The 17,472-nt window shown below is 33.5% G+C and overlaps 1 protein-coding gene across 6 annotated transcripts in view; it reads right to left on the bottom strand.

The window, feature by feature from the left end:
• Positions 1–17,472, bottom strand: part of CCDC171 (coiled-coil domain containing 171) — a 455,940-nt gene that overhangs the window by 396,298 nt on the left and 42,170 nt on the right. For all 6 annotated transcript variants that reach the window (XM_079112670.1, XM_079112671.1, XM_079112672.1 and 3 more), the window contains one exon: positions 8,718–8,864. In XM_079112670.1, coding sequence (XP_078968796.1) covers positions 8,718–8,864 — 147 coding nt within the window. The remainder of the gene's footprint in view (positions 1–8,717; positions 8,865–17,472) is intronic.

Below are 17,472 nucleotides of genomic sequence, written 5' to 3'. Positions count from 1 at the left end.
TTTGCCACTCATACTTCAGATAGAGTGCTAATTTCCAGAATCTATAAAGAACTCAAAAAACTCTACACCAAGAATGCAAATAATCCAATCAACAAATGGGCTAAGGAAATGAACAGACACTTCACAGAAGATGTACAAGCAATCAACAGATATATGAAAAAATGTTCAACATCTCTAGTAATAAGAGAAATGCAAATCAAAACTACCCTAAGATTTCATCTCACCCCAATTAGAATGGCGATTATCAAGAACACAAGCAACAATAGGTGTTGACGAGGATGTGGGGAAACAGGTACACTCATACATTGCTGGTGGGGCTGCAAATTAGTGCAGCCACTCTGGAAAGCAGTATGGAGATTCCTCAGAAAGCTTGGAATGGAACCACCATTTTACCCAGCTATCCCACTCCTTGGCCCATACCCAAAGGACTTAAAATCAGCATACTACAGAGATACAGCCACATCAATGTTCATAGCTGCTCAATTCACTATAGCCAGATTGTGGAACCAACCTAGATGCCCTTCAGATGATGAATGGATAAAGAAACTGTGTCATATATATACAATGGAATATTACTCCGCCATGAAGAATGATAAAATTATGGCATTTGCAGGCAAATGGATGAAATTGGAGGATATCATGCTAAGTGAGATAAGCCAATCTCAAAAAACTAAAGGATGAATGATCTCGCTGATAAGCGGATGAGGACATATAAGGGGGGGTAGGAGGGGTTAGCGTTAGGGTTAGGGTTAGGTTTAGGGTTAGGGATCAGGAGGGTGGTAAGAATGGAGGAAGGAAAGACTGTAGAGAGGGAAAAGAGGGGTGGGAGGGGTGGGGGGAAGGGAAAAGAATAACAGAATGAATCAAACAATATTGCCCTATGTAAATTTATGATTTTTAATTAAAATAAATAAATAATTAAAAAATGTTTTTAGTGATGAGTAAGACTTGATAGCCTGCCAAAAAATGATGTAAGATGTGATCATGAATTCCTGAATTTATTAACCTGAAAAGATGTTCAATACAAGTGAAAAATAAGTTAGAAATATTACTTAGAATATAATCACTTTTTTAAAATGCATTCTCTAACCTTATTAAAATTAGATGGTGTATGGTAATAATAAAATTTTATCTTTACCAACTCTATACTAGACATAGAATTCCTAATACCCTACACCCAGTTTCCTCCATTATTAACATCATGTATTAGTATGACATAAATAACCCCATTCTAACGCTGGAAGGGGGATCTAAATAAATGTTTCTCTGAATAAATATTTCTCCAAAGAGGATATGCAAATGGCAATCAGCACATGAAATGATATTTAACATCATTAGTCATTAGTGAAACAAAAATAAAAACAATACCATTTCACACCCACCATGGTGGTTATAACAAATCATAGTGACATTAACAAGTGTTGGTAAAGATGTGGAGAAACTTGAGCCTTCATAGATTGCTTATGGGATGTAAAATGGTACAAAACAACAGTTTCTCAAAAAGCTAAACAGAATTACCACATGTCTCAGCAATTCCATTCCTAGGTATGGAATAACCTATTCACATAAAAACCTGTACACAAAAAATTGAAACTGTTATAGCTCAGTAGTAGAGCACTTTCCTAGCATGTGTGAGTCATGCACCACATACAAGTAAATGAATAAAATAAAGGCCCACAACTAAAAGAAATATTAAACTTGAAACAGCAGACCACTCTTTGCAAAGACTAAAAAATTACAGAAAAAAGACATATAGACATTTCAAACTTTCCCAATAAAATAGTTATTACATTTCCGTATCACCCTACAGTAAGGTTCCCCAAGCCCAATATTCATATGTTCATAGCCAAAAAAGTAGAAACAACATAAATGTACATCAACTGTTGGATGCCTACACTAAATACGGTATATAAAACAATGGAATGTCATTCAGTGATAAGTGGTAATGAATACTGACACATGCCACAACATGGATGAAACTTGAAAACATTGTGCTAAGTGAAAAAAGTCAGTCACAAACTACCACCTATTATAACTCCATGTGTGCAAAATGTCTATAATAGGCAAATCTACAGAGATGTAAAGTAGATTAATGGTTGCTTAGGAATCAGAGGGATGGAAGAACAGGACAATGATGGCTAATAAGCATAAGGTTTCTAATCAGTGATGAAAATGTTCTAAAATTGATCTTAATTATGGTTGCACTATGCTGTGACTATACTAAAAACCAATGAATGCACACTTTAAATGGATCAATTTATAGCATGCAAATTAAATCTTAATGATTTTTTAATCATCAGTATGAGAAGTTAGACTTCTAGCATCTACTTCTACCCAAGCAGTCAAACAATTACCCCTGACAACTCTCATACAAAACGAAGGTTTATTATCTGGAAAACAAATATGAACAAGAGGTTGGACACAAAAATGAACAGGGAAGTAGGAGGGCAACGAGTGCATGAGCCTGAAAACAGAAAAGTCTGGACACTAAAAAGTATGATACCCAGGTTCCATTTTCTTCTTGTATTTTATAAGCACAAATCAGAAACTAGCAGATTACTCTTTGTGGAAACTAGATAGAGAAAAGACCTATAGATGGTAGTATTTCAAAATTTCCCAGTGAAACATTTGTTACCTTTCTTTATCTCTTAGGTGTCTTAACACATGTCAAATTTAACATATCTAAAACCTGACCTCTCTCAAACCTACTCCATCTGTATTCTTCACCAGTCAGTAAATGGAAATGCTGTTCACCCATTTGCTCAAGCCAAAATCTTTGGCATTACCCTTTACTCCCAATCTTCTCTTCTCCTACAACCCAGGTCTAATGAATCACAAAATCCCATTAATTCTATCTTCCAAAATATATCCAGAGCTGACCACCTCCTCTACCATTACCTTAACCTAAAACACCATAATTAGGCTGGGGGTGTAGCTCAGTGATAGAGTGGTTGCCAAGCATGTTCAAGGCCTGAGGTTGGATCCCTAGTACCACAAAAATAAAAAATAAATAACCATAAACTCTCATCCAGGGTACTTTAAGAATCTCCTAAGTGGTCTCTTATAGCCTATTTTCCAAAAAGTATCTAGAATGATATTTTCAAAACATAAACTAAAGAAGGCATGCAACACCTCTGCTCAAAATTTCCCAATGGATTTCTATATCCCTTAAAAAAAAAAAAAAAAAAACACAAAGTTATAATGGACTACAAAAGACCTTCAAGAGTTCATACCATCCAGCTACTACTAATCTATGAGGCTCTTACTCATTCCACTCCATCCACATTACCCATTTGCTGTTGGTATTTAAGCACACTTAAATCTCATGGCCTTTCCACTTTCTATTTCTTCTGCCTACAACGCTCTTCTTCCATCTATCCACATGGCTCTTTCCCAGATCTTCCCTCAGATCTCAGTCTAATGCCATCTCACCAGATTAGTCTTCCATGACCACAGGTATAAAAGGGTAACCATCCTGTTCCATCATTTGTTACTTTCCCATGTCTATTACTCTCCACAGCACTTATTACCAACTAACACTAACATTTGTTCCACTTAACATGCAATTCCCCTGACTGGAACGCCAACTTCTCTTGAAGAAGCTATGTTTTGTTCTCTCCTGTGGCTTAAGCACCCAGAAACATGCCTGATACTCCCAGCAAATATTTACTAAATTAAAAAAAAAAAAAAATACTGGAAGCAAAACATAGGAACAGGGTACTAACAAAATGTCAAAGAGAGGAGTCATCAAAAATGAAAAAGAAAATATTCAATTAGAAAATTGGAATGTAAATTCAAGTAAGTCTCCCCAGAAGCAGCAACAACAACAAAACAACAAACACAACAAAGGTAAGCAAAGTAAAGCAAATATCATTAGTCTAACACTTGAAGAGTAAAAGCCCCAAATATACAGAACAGAAAAATACTGAAGAAGTTGTACTAAAATAACACAAGGGAATTCCTCAAAATGAAAGATATGAGTCTCCTGACTAAAATGGCCACCAAATGTCTCTGTACACTGAATAAAAAAAATTCATACTCAGAAACATTGTTTGTCTGTGATGTTCTGAAATTTCACAACCAGTGGAAACTGTATAGCACAAATAACCTGGTGTCTTCCAAAGTCCATTTTAAAGAAAAAAGAAGGCTATAAATGGAGGCTGCAGTAGGAGATTGAAAAGTTCAAGGAAAGCCTGAGCAACTTAGCAAGACCTCTGTCTCAAGATAAAATAAATAAATAAAAAGGCTGGGATGAGCGTAGTGGTAGAGCACCAGTACTAAAAAAAGAGAGAGAGAGAGACTTAAGAAACATATTATAATATGTAGACATAACTGGGATTCAGATTTAAACAAACTGAAAAATATATATGTTTTGCCATTTATGAAACATTAAAATTTGAATAATGCCTAGATACTTGATTAATTACTATTAAATAATTTAGATGATATTAATACTGTGGTTTTAAATAAAAGACACCATTATTTTTACAAATATTTATGGTTAAAATAATGTGATATCGGGGGAGGTTTTTAATATAATATTGGAAGAGGGAAAGTGAGTATAAATGATACAAGACTTCCCATAATCCAGACATGGTAGTGCAAGCCTGTATCCCAGCAATTCCAGAGGCTGAGGCAGGAGGATTGCAAGTTCACATGTTCAAGGCCAGTCTCAGCAATTTGACAATGCCCTAAGCAACTTAGCAGGACTATGTCTCAAAACAAAAAAATTAAAAGGGTTGGGGGTATAGCTTGGTGGTAAAGTACCCCTGAGATCAATCTCTAGTACAAAAAAAAAAAAAAATTCCACATAAATTGATAATTGTTGAAGCTCCTGAAGAGTGTTATTATATTCATTATACTATTCTGTCTACTTTACAGATGTTTAAAATTCCCATGACAAAAAGTTGGGATAGGGGAAAGAATCAAGAAAACTTTCACAGAGAAAAAGAGAAAAAGGTCACAAACAAAGGAACCTAAACCGAATAACATGGGCCCTCAACGGCATAAAAAGAACCAGTTGGACAAGGCCTTCAACTTCCAAGATTAATGGTTTCTGATCTAAAATTTATTTTTAGCCAAGTTATAGCTACCTGAATAATTTACTGATAAAAACATGCTCAGACATAAAAAACTGCATATAATTTAGCTCCCATATACCTTTCTTTAGAGACTACTGGACTGTGTGCTTTACTGAAATAAAAGCAACTCAGAATGTAGGAAACCAGATCCAACAGAAGAGGATATTGAAGACGTCCCAGGATGACAGGTATGCCATAGAGCAATAAAAAGAGAGATGGATGGTACAGGAGAGAACAAGCCCCAGAAGGATATGACAATTTTCTGAGTATGAATCCCCAAAAGTCCCCTAGTGGGCATCCTTCAAAGTTTCATAAATTACCTGCACCAGCAAGGTATGGGAATTTTTAACACTACACTCACCGACCATAATGGGGTAGTACCATCATTATTTCTTATGTTGGTATCATTGGTATTATAGCCTTTCTTACCTTATGGTAAGGCTAAACATTTTTCATGTATCTCATTCGTCTGAATTTCTTCTTTCATATTTGGTGGTTTTTGTTTGTTTGTTTGTTTGTTTGTTTGTTTGTTTGTTTGTTTGTTTGGTGGTGCTGGAGATTGAACCTAGGGCCTCATGCATGCTAAGTAAGCATTCTAAGACAAAGCTACATCCCCAGTCCCTGTTTGATGTTCTTAATAAGGGTTTCCCCACAAGGATTTTTCCTCTTTCTTATTGAATAGTAGGAATTTAGATATAAGTGGAGACAGAGATATTTACCATTTGTGGTATATATTCTTCCATTTTTTTGTTTTTATTTTGTTAGAAGTAAGGGATTTGCTTATATATGACTACCTTTTCAAAGTCACATCTATAAATCTATTCTTACATGATTTTGTTCCTTTGCATTTATAATTAATATAAGTGCTATTGTACTTAACAGAAAATTAATAATCTAAATTTTCTTTCTCTTGCTGCCATGGTGGCACACACCTGTAATTCCAGCAACTGGGGAGGAGGAGGCAAGGAGGATCACAAGTTCAAGTCTAGCTTCAGCAACTTAGCAAGACCCTCAGCAACTCAGGGAAACCCTCTCTCACTGGGGATGTGACTCAATGGTTAAGCACCAGTGGGTTCAATCTCCAGTATCAAATAATAAATACATTTTCTTCCTCTTAGTTTATCTTCATTTTTAACATCTTATTTCAATCAACTGAAATATATTTTAGAGTATAATACAAAGTAGGGATTTTATGTTACTTTGTCCCAATAGTTAATCAATTGTTTCAACATGATTTGCTGAATAAATCTTTCCTAGTCTCAGTGATTTTCTAAAAAATACCTTACTATGCTAAATTGTTAAATAATATCTACAAGTCTATTCCTGGTCTCTTAATTATGTTCCACTGAAACTCTAATCTTAAGAGTTATTGCATTTTGGTCTTTCACCAAATTTTTCCCTTTCTTTGGATACCACCAAACTGATTCTCCTTATAGAATTCTTTTCTTAGGGAGTCTACTTCTCCTATATCATAGGCATACAATAAATTTGTGTATTCATTTTCCTATTTAGAAAAGAAGAAGACTGAGGATATGGCTCAGAGTTAGAGCATGCATGAGGCCCTGAAAGGGGAGTCAGGCAGAGGAAAAGGAGAGGTCTGGCATAGGGGCACACCCCTGTAATCCCAGGAGACTGAGGCAGGAGGATTGCAGGTTCAAAGCCAGCCTCAGTAACTTAATGAGGCCCAAAACAACTTAGTGAGATCCTGCCTCAAAATTTAAAAAAGAAAAAGAAAAAAGAAAAAGAACTGGGGATGTGGCTCAATGGTTAAATGCCCCTGGGTTTAATCCCTGGTTGCTCCAAAAAACAGAGGAGGAGAAAAAATTAGGAGGAAGGAGGAGAATTTTTTTGTATGTGTTTTAATTTTGGTAGTACCAGGAGGAATTTATTTGGGTGAATTACCTCTTTCAATCAAATGTCCACTTTAGGACTTGAATCCTCAATAAAGTAACAAAAAGAAGGAAAAGTACTGGTGCCAATTCATCCCAACTTTATCCATAATTTCTGCTCCTAAGACCTTTCTGGGATCCACAGGCTTTCTTAGTTTGATTCCTTAGCCTTCTTTCTGATTCTGTGAAGATGATTCCCTTACTGAATTCCCCACTTAAGTTAACCAAAGTTGGTTTCTGTTGCAATGTAAACAAAAACCACAAGTGACACCTTACTGAAGCTTTATAGCATCCATTAACTTGTGGTAGAGCTAATTCTCTACCCATTATTCTTCTCTTATTAAAAGGTTTTAGATACTTTCATCTAGTCTCCTTAGTTTTCCACATGAATTTTAGATTCTCATTCCAAAATAATTTAATCAATGTTGAACTGAAGTGCTCTAACCCATAACATAATGTAAAAAGGATACATATCTTTGTTCCCAAAATGTCTACCATTCTCTTTTAAGATGCTTAAATTTTGTATTTTCTAAGTATTTATTGTTAATTTTATTCCTATATTTATCAGTGTGATAAAGAAACTATTTTCAGGGCTGGGGTTGTGGCTCAGTGGTAGAGTGCTTGCCTAGTGTGTGTGAAGCACTGAGTTTGATTCTCAGAATCACATATAAATAAATAAATCAAGGTCCACTGACAACTAAAAAATTATTTTAAAAAAGAAACCCTTTTCAATAGTATATTCTCTGATTATTGGTGGTATGTAAGAATATAAGTAATTATTATATATGCTATTTTCTGCAAAGCCTTATTAAAATTTTTATACTTATTAAAATTTTTATAGGTTCAATTTTAAAGTTGATTTTAAAATTAAAGATGATTCAGAGGCATAAAATATCATTTGAAAATAATAAGAATCATACCTCCTTTCTAAAAGTTTTATATTTATTTATTTATTTGTGTATTTTTGTGTGGTATACTGGGGATCAAACCCAGGGACTTGTGCATGCTAGGCAAGCACCCTACCACTGGGCTACATCCCCAGCTTACCAGAAGTTAAAATTCTTATTGCTATTCTCACCTTTATATATTTCTTTGGTTAAAATTCCCAGAGCAATGTTAAAGGATATTAGTAAGTTTAACAAATGTACCTCTTGCACTCATCATTAAGTTCTCTTTATAAATTATATATCTAACAAGGATTACAAATTATGTTTAGGACAAAATCTTCTTTATCTACTCAAATACTTCATTTCCCAGAAACCATGAAAGTTTTTTAAAAAGAAATTATTAATTAGATTCTTTCAAGATTAAAGTTATTTTCAGCATCATTCACTTGTAAAGATCACATTTTTCATTATAAATTTGATGCTCCTTTCTCCTCTAAAGTCTCACCTTAAAAATCCCACAATACCAGCCAGTACAAATGATTTGACTACAAAATTAGAATTTATTATTACTTTTGTCATTTGAGACCTATGGATACCACATCTTATCCTATGCTGCTTTCTCAACCTTATAATGTAAACAATTACTCTCAAACTTCTGAAATATTGCATGAGAACTCTTTCAATGAGCATATTTTTTAAATTAGGGGCAAATTTTAAAACATTCAGATACAAAAGTTTTTTAAAAAGCCAAATATACACTATAAATGCTCCCCCAAATTAATTTTTTATAGAACAAAATTTTCTCTAACAAATCACTACATGAATAACATTTCTACATTAAAAAGAATGATATAACATACCTCAAATTCTTTTCTAAGACATTCTTCTCTTTGAGTACTAAATTCAAGTTCACTTGTTTGTCGTTGTAAAAGGTCAGAGCATTCCATATGTTCTGTTTCTAACTGTTCTACTTTCTTGTGCATATTTTGTACAGCACTATCTTGCTCCTGGAAAATAATTCATTTTTGCATCAGTAAAGTTTGTACGCAATCAATGACTAAAATTTACTCTATGGAAAACAGTAAGTAACAAAATCTGTGCTTCAATCATAATAATAGGTTAATTTATGTAAAGATAGGCCTTGATATTTCCAGCAATGTTTCAGAATATACATGTATTTTAAAAGTACAACTAGAGTTTTACAAGTTTAAAAATTCGATTAACATGTTATAAATGAAAATGTGTATAACAGAATATTATGCTAGCTCAATTGACCATGAGATTATTTACATAATGCTGTCACTAAACTGTCATTTACAATGTTTATCCCTTGTTAAAATTTTAAAGCAATTAGTAATACAAATGTATGTAGATCCTTTATGTGGTAAGGGATGATTAGCTTGAATGTGTAATAACAACTCTTGAGAGATTCTCGTGTGAACCCATGATACTTAAACTATATATTTACAGCTCTTAAAATTGTATCCACTAGATGGCTGTGTTTCACTGAGAAAACTTCAATTTTCAAAAAGTCTCCAAATCTTTATGTACTATTGAAAGAAAGTAATTAAAGATAGTATGCTTTAATCTCTCCATCTCCTTTTCCAACTAAATTCAGAAATCAAGAGTTGAATTTTATTGATGTTCAAATATAAAGTTTAACATATATATCAAAGGTATTTCCATTTAACTCATCTAGATCTATCATTCTCACTTCAAGCCTTTAACAGAGTCCTCTTTCTCACCTTTTCCTCACTAGCAAACTCTTACTCGTAGACATTCACATGTACATATTTATACATGCTTTCAAGAATTCTTAGCCATTCAAAAAATATCATCAGAATCTGGGCATGTAATTCCTATCAGAGACTGTAGTTTGGAAAGTAACACTTTCACATTAAAAAAAGCTCTTTAAAGAATATTAAGCACTAAACAACATGACAAGTCTCTCTCCTGAAGCAGTCAAAAACACCAGCATTAATTCAACACTACCATGAAGTTATATGCCTTAATTTATAAATATGTAATCTCCAACTTTGATTCATACACTTAAATACTATATATACTTCAATATAAATATACAGCAATTTATAAAGTTAATCACAAGGTAAGCCAATCTGAAATAAAAACAAAATAGCATCTATAACCAAAAGATGCTTGTATCCTAGTTGATGGAAAATTACTTCATAAATTTATTAAACAAAGTAAAAGAAATTACTCAGGATGGACTGGGAGTATAATTCGGTGGTAGAGCACTTGCCTGGCAAGCATAAATCCCTGGGTTAGATCCCCAGCACCACAAAAATAATGTGGTGGGGGTGAGATCCCTGTACCACAAAAAAAAAAAAAAAAATATATATATATATATATATATTCATATAAAGTATAGATATATATCAATATATATCAAGATAGATAGATGATAGATATACACACATATTCTATAGTAAGACCACAATGGAAAGACCCCTGAGTCCCTTAAACATGACTAATCATGACGTTTGAAAAAATTCCCCAACATAAGAGATAAAGTCTAAATCCCCAAATAATGTGGGGGGCCTGGGGATGTAGGTGTGTGTGAGAGAGAGAAGTCTCATGAGACTTACTTATGAAATTCAGGTGACAGTTTGGCAAGATAGAGCTTGGTACAGGGAAGTTGGGCAGAGAAAAGAAAAAAAAAAGTGACTTGTGAGTCCTGCTTTACTGATAAATAGTATAGAAAGACAAACTATATATGTTGATGCATATACCATTCATATAATCATTCCATTATTCTAAACAAAGAACATGCCCATTATCCCATGTGAGTTTGAATTTAATCCACTGTTTTAAAACCTAGAAAATCAAGGCCAATCGGTTAAAGCTTATTATGTTAATTTTGGTGAGATTTTACCTTTATGATATCTAACCCATATTAAACCTACCAAATAGCCTAAAGTATTTAAAGATATAGATGAAACTGACTTAATAATCACAACTTCCATACAGAGGTCAAGAAGTCCCTTAATATTATGTAATAGTTACTATTCATTTTTGGTACACATTTAAACACACAAACACATTTTTTTTATTAATTCTTTATTTGTTCTAATTAGTTGTACATGACAGTAGAATGCATTTATACATTTTGATAAATCATACATAAATGAAGTATAATTTCTCATTTTTCTAATTATACATATTGGAGGATCACACCAGTCATGCAGTCATATATGTACACACTTTTTATAGAAAAATATACCTTCTCCAAAAAAACTTTTTTAGGGATTCTCTATCAAAATACATAAACTAAGTTAACTGATTATACAGAGTTAAATTACACTGATTTTTCTAAAGTTAAACTGCCTAACATTTATAAAGTATAAATTTGTATAAAGTATTTTTATATTTTTTTGTATAAAGTATATATAAATATATATAAATAAAGTATATATATTTGTATAAAGTATATATTTGTATAAAGTATTTTTATATTTTTACCTTTTTATGGGGGGGTGGGTACCAGGGATTAAACCCAGGGATGCTTAACCGCTCAGTCACATCCCCAATCCTTTTCACTTTTTTTATTTTGAGACAGGTCTCACTAAGTTGCTTAGGGCCTCGCTAAATTGCTGAGGCTGGCTTTGAACTTGTGATCATCCTACCTTAGCCTCCCAAGTTACTGGGATTATAGGCATGTGCCACAACACAAGGCTTATTTTGACCTTTTTAAAATATTGCTATGTTTGGCTGGCTAATGTGTGTATATGTATTATATACATGTAATATGTATAATATTTTTGAATGTGTATTCATGAATGAGATTAACTAATATTACCTTTTCTTATATCCTTGTCAGCTTGGTATCAGATAACGTTATCAAGATTCTTCCAGGGCTGGGGTTACTGTCGCTCAGTGGTAAAAGAACTTGCCTAGCATGTGTGAGGTATGGGTTTGATTCTCAGCACCACATATAAATAAATAAATAAATAAATAAATAAATAAATAAATAAATAAAGATCTATCGACAACAAAAATAATATTAAAAAATAATTTTTACAAAAATTTTTTCCATTTTCTGGAGGAGTTCCTTGAATGTTTCTTTTTAGTCACTAATAAATAAATTAATATGGGTCTGGAGTTTTGGTATTGATTCAATCCATTTAATGGTTACAGGACTAATTTTTACTTTCTACTTTTTCTTAAGTTAGTTTGGGGAATGGGAATGATCATATATGTATATATCTGCTTCCAATATCCAGTCACATATCCTATAGTGAAGACCACAATGGAAAGTTCCTTTAGTCCCTCATTCTCAAACGTAACATGATATTTGAAAAAAATTCCCCAACATGAGAGATGAAGTCTAAATCAAAAGTGGTGAAGGTAAGGGACAATCTAGGATAACAGATATGTAAGGAGGAAAACAATTTCAGAACATCCTCAGAGAACCAAAGTCATTCTGGAATTGCAAAGAAAAGACAGTCAAAAATCCTTTTCTCCATAAAAGCAGAAACAGTGCTGGCAAAAATTGTCTGAATCAAATTTTCTCATAATTCTAGAAATAACCAAAGAAGCATTTACCAAAAAAATAAAAAAATTATAATGCACCAATAAAAAATATACAAAGGTAGGGGAAAAAAATCAACCAAATCTCAGTAAGAATAGGGATATTTGTAGCATTTTAACTTGCAATTGCCAACCTCTCCCTCACCCAGCTCTTGATAACCCTGAAAATCAACAGTCTCAGAACAATAGTAGCTATAAAATCGAGCAGCCTAGCTACTCTGGGAGAAGGAAGAAGGAGTTTGGAGTTCCCAAAAGCTCCATTCACAAAGAACTGGTATGACTTCATCTGTCTGAGAGCTCCCTGGGAAGTTCCCTTCTCAAGATGTGTTTTATTTGACCTCACTCTGTGTGAACAATTTGTGGCAATTGTTTGTGATCACATCTGTCTGGGACAAAGATACCAGCTGGGGCTAACAAAATGTGACCAGAAACCTTAAAATAAAAAATTGAGTAATAACATGTCCATAGGGGCTTTGGAAAGTACTAACATATTCCTGGAATCCAGAAAGCAATGCCAAATACAGGGCTAGTGTATGCCTAGGAAAGATCTGAGAAAGCTCCAAGTTCTCATCTCTCTCTAGCTGACTTGAGGCTTTATGCAAGCAAGAAGTAAAAGCTAAAGCAGGGCTTTAATCTGCATACAAAAAACACTGAATACACACTCCAACAGAAAGAGCGCTCCAGCAAAGGCTAGATTTAGTTGTGCAAACCACTAACAGAAGAAAACTCTGCCCAATCATTAGCTAACCATTTGTAAAACCAAGCAGGTGCTTTACTGAATACATATGACAAATACAGACTTTAAAAAGTTTAGAGCCATAAAAGTCAAAAATAATCAACAATGTGAAGAAATGTTCAATATCATTAGTCATTAGGTAAATCAAAATCAAAATAGAATGCCATTTCATACCCACTAAGATGGCTATCATCAACAAGACTTCTAATAACAAGTGATAGCAAGAATGTAGAGAAATTTAGAATCCTCATACATAATACCACAGACTGGATAAGTTATAGTGTTAGAAAACAGTCTGTAAATTCCCCAAAAGTCATACATGAAGTTACCATATGATCCAGAAATTATACCCCAGGGTATACACCCAAGAAAACTGAAAAACCTGTCACTTAAAGATCTGTACACAAATGTTCATAGAACCATTTATAGTACTCAAAAAGTAGAAATAACACAAATACCTATCATCTGATGAATAATGTCATATCTATACAATATTACCTGAAAATGAAGAAATGAAATATTAGTACATGTTACAACATTAATGAATCTTGAAAACATGATACTAAGCTAAGAAAAAACAGCCAAGCACAAAAGTCCATCTAGTAAATTATTCCATTTGAATAAAATGTTCAGAATAGAAAAATGCACAGAGAAGGAAAAATGGTTTAGTGATTGGCATGGCAGAAATGAGGGTGTTAATAAATATGAGGGATTCTTGGGATTCACCTCTAGTCTCCCTCTCTTATTCTCAGGAGTTCCAAATTGTTCTGCCATTCAAGTGCTGGAAGATCCATAGGGAGAACACTAGACATCCTGAAAGTCAGCAAATGTACTAGAAATAAGGAATCGAAATGGCAGATTAGAGAAGGTCACTTTCCTGGTCACTCTGTGGTGCAAAACCAATAATTCAGACACACAGCTTCTCAGCAAGGCATTGCAAACCTTCAGAGACATTATAAGTCCACAGGGTAGAAATTCTACTGCTTCAAAACCATACTGTCAAATGGGTAGACACACAAACAACATGAAAAAGCGAGGAACAAATTGCCTCAAACAAATCAATTTAATTAAAAACACAATCTATCACCACCATAGTGAAAGAAATGACAGAGAAGGAGTTTAGAATGTTCATAGTTAAGCTGATCTGCAAGGTAAAAGATGACGTAAGGGAGAAAATATAGAAACCAAAATAAATAAATTCAATAAATAAACTCAATAAATAGAGATTCTGAGGGAAAAAAAAAAAAAAAAGCAGATAGCCTTGAAATGAAGAGATCAATAAAGCAAATTAAAAATTCATTGGAAGGCATCACCAGCAGACTAGACCACTTGGAAAACAGAGGTTCAGGCAATGAAGACAAAATATATAATCTAGAAAATAAAGTTGATCATGGAGAAAATATGTTAAGAGGCCATAACAAAATTTTCAAGAAATACGGGATAACCTGAAAAGACCTAATTTAAGATTTATCAGGATAGAGGAAAGTATGAAGACACAAAGCAAAGGAATGCACAATCTTTTCAATAAAATAATATCAGGAAATTTCCCAAACCTTAAGAATGAAATGGAAAATCAACTACAGGAAGCATACAGGACCACAGATATATAAAATTACAACACGCACATTATTATAAAAATGCCCAACATATAGAATAAGGATAGAATTTTAAAGGTAGCCAGAGAAAAATGACAGGTTACATTTTGAGGAACCCAATCCAGATCACAGCTGATTTTTTAATGCAGACCCTTAAAGCAAGGAGATCTTGGAATAATATATACCAAGCTCTGAAAGAAAATGGATGCCAACCGAGAATACCATACCCTACAAAATTAAGCTTCAGAACTGATGATGAAATAAAAATCTTCCATGATGAACAAAAATTAAAAGAACTCACAACAGAAAGCCTGCACTACAAAACATACTCACCAAAATATTTCATGAAGAAGAAATAAAAAATAAAAGTGAAAACCTGCAAACAAAGGAACTATACTGAAGGAACAGTCAATCAAAGGAGAAACTAATTGAAATTAAAATCAGAAATAAATTGAACTGACAGGGAACAAAAATCACATCTCAATAATAACACTGAACGTAAATGACCTAAAATTATCAATTGAAAGATACAGATTGGCAGGTTGGATTAAAAAACAAGACCCAACAATATGTTGTCTCCAAGAGACACACCTCAGGAAAAGGAAAAGACATCCACAGACTGATGGTAAAAGGATGGGAAAAAAACTTATCATTCACAGGGATCTCATAAACAAGCAGAAGTTTCTATCCTTATACCTGACAATGTGGAATTCAAGTCAAAATTAGTCAGAAGGGACAAACGCCATTTCATACTGTTTAAGGAAATATACGTCAACAAGACGTAACAATCATATTTATGCCCCAATGACAATCTATACACATCAAATAAACCCTTCTCAATTTCAAGAATCAAACAGATCACAACACAATAATACTGGGCGACTTTAAAATGCTTCTCCCACCAGATCTTCCAAACAAAACTAAATAAGAAGCTACAGAATTTTAAAAATACAATTAATAATTTAGACTTCAAAGGTACATAGAATGTTTCATCCATCAATGACTGCATACACTTTCTTCTCAACAGTATTTGGATCCTTCTCTAAAACAAACCATATCTTAAGCCACAAAGCAACTCTATGCAAATACAAAAAAGAGAGATAATACCTTGCATTATATCAGATCATAATGGAATGGATTAGAAATCAATGATAAAATAAAAAATAGAAGCTACTCTAACACCTGGAAACTAAATAATACACTATTGAATAACCAATAGATAGCTGAAGAAATCAGGGATGAACTAAAAATATACTTACGATGTAAATAAGAATAGCAATACTACAAATCAAAATCTCTGGGACACTATGAAGATGGTTCTAAGAGGAAAGTTCATTGCATTGAGCTCATTGATTAAAAGAATAGAAAGGCACCAAATAAATAACCTAACTTTATATCTCAAAACCACAGAAAGAGAAGAACAAATCAAGACCAAACACAGAAGACAGGAAATAATTAAAATATGAGCCAAAATTAATGAAATTGAAACAAAAAAATGTTTTCAAAAAAACTGATGAAACAGTTGGGCATGGTGGTACACAGCTGTAATCCCAGCAATTCGGGAGGCTTTGGCAGGAAGATCATGAGTTCAAAGTCAGCATCGGTAAAGCAAGGTGCTAAGCAACTCAGTGAGACCTGTCTTTAAATAAAATACAAAATAGGGCTGGGGATGTGGCTCAGTGGCCAAGTGCCCCTGAGCTCAGTCCCCAGTACAAAAAATAAAAAAATAATAAAACAGAATTAATGAAAAAAAAGTTGGTTCTTTGAAGAAATAAATAAAATTGATAGACACTTAGCCAAGCTAATAAGAGAGAGAGAGAAATCTCGAATTACTAAAATTCATGATGAAAGATGAAATATCACCAGGGACACCACTGAAAAGCAGACAATAATCAGAAACTACTTTAAAAATCTATACTTCAGGGCTGGGGAGATAGCTCAGTAGGCAGAGTACTTGCCTTACAAGCACAAGGCCCTGGGTTCAATCCCCAGCATTGGGAAAAAATAAAATCTATACTTCAATAAAATAGGAAATCTTGAAGAAACTGACAAATTTCTAAAGACATATGACCTACCCAAAATGAATCAGGAGGACATACACAACTTAAACAGATCAATTTCAAGCAATGGAATTGAAGACACCATTAAAAGTCTACCAACAAAGGAAAGCCCAGGACCAGATGGATTCTCAGCCAAGTCCTATAAGACATTCAAAGAAGAACTAAACACCAATCCTCCTCAAATTATTCCATGAAACAGAAAAGGAGGGAACCCTTCCAAAGTCATTCTATGAAGCTAGTATCACTCTGATACCAAAACCAGACAAAGGCACATCAAGGAAAGAAAAATTCAGACCAATATCTTTGATGAACAAACATGCAAAAGTCCTTAATCAAATACCGACAAATCACATACAAAAATATATTAAAGAGAGAGTGCACCACGATCAAGTGGTATTCATCCCAGGGATGCAAGGTTGGTTCAACATACAAAAATGAATAAATGTGATTCATTACATCAGTAGACTTAAAGACAAGAATCACATGATTATCTCAATAGGTGGAGAAAAAGCATTTGACAAAATTCAGCATCCATTCAAGCTCAAAACACTAGAAAAACCAGGAAAAGTAGGAACATACCTCAACATTGTAAAAGCTATATGTGCTAAACCCAAGGCCAACTTCATTCTAAATGGAAAAAAAAAAAAAAATTGAAAGCATTCCCCCAAAACTGAAA

The sequence above is a fragment of the Sciurus vulgaris genome, assembly GCF_902686455.1.
Source record: "Sciurus vulgaris genome assembly, chromosome: 15".
In the NCBI taxonomy this organism is placed as follows: domain Eukaryota; kingdom Metazoa; phylum Chordata; class Mammalia; order Rodentia; family Sciuridae; genus Sciurus; species Sciurus vulgaris.
This window is presented reverse-complemented; position numbering and strand designations above follow the sequence as displayed.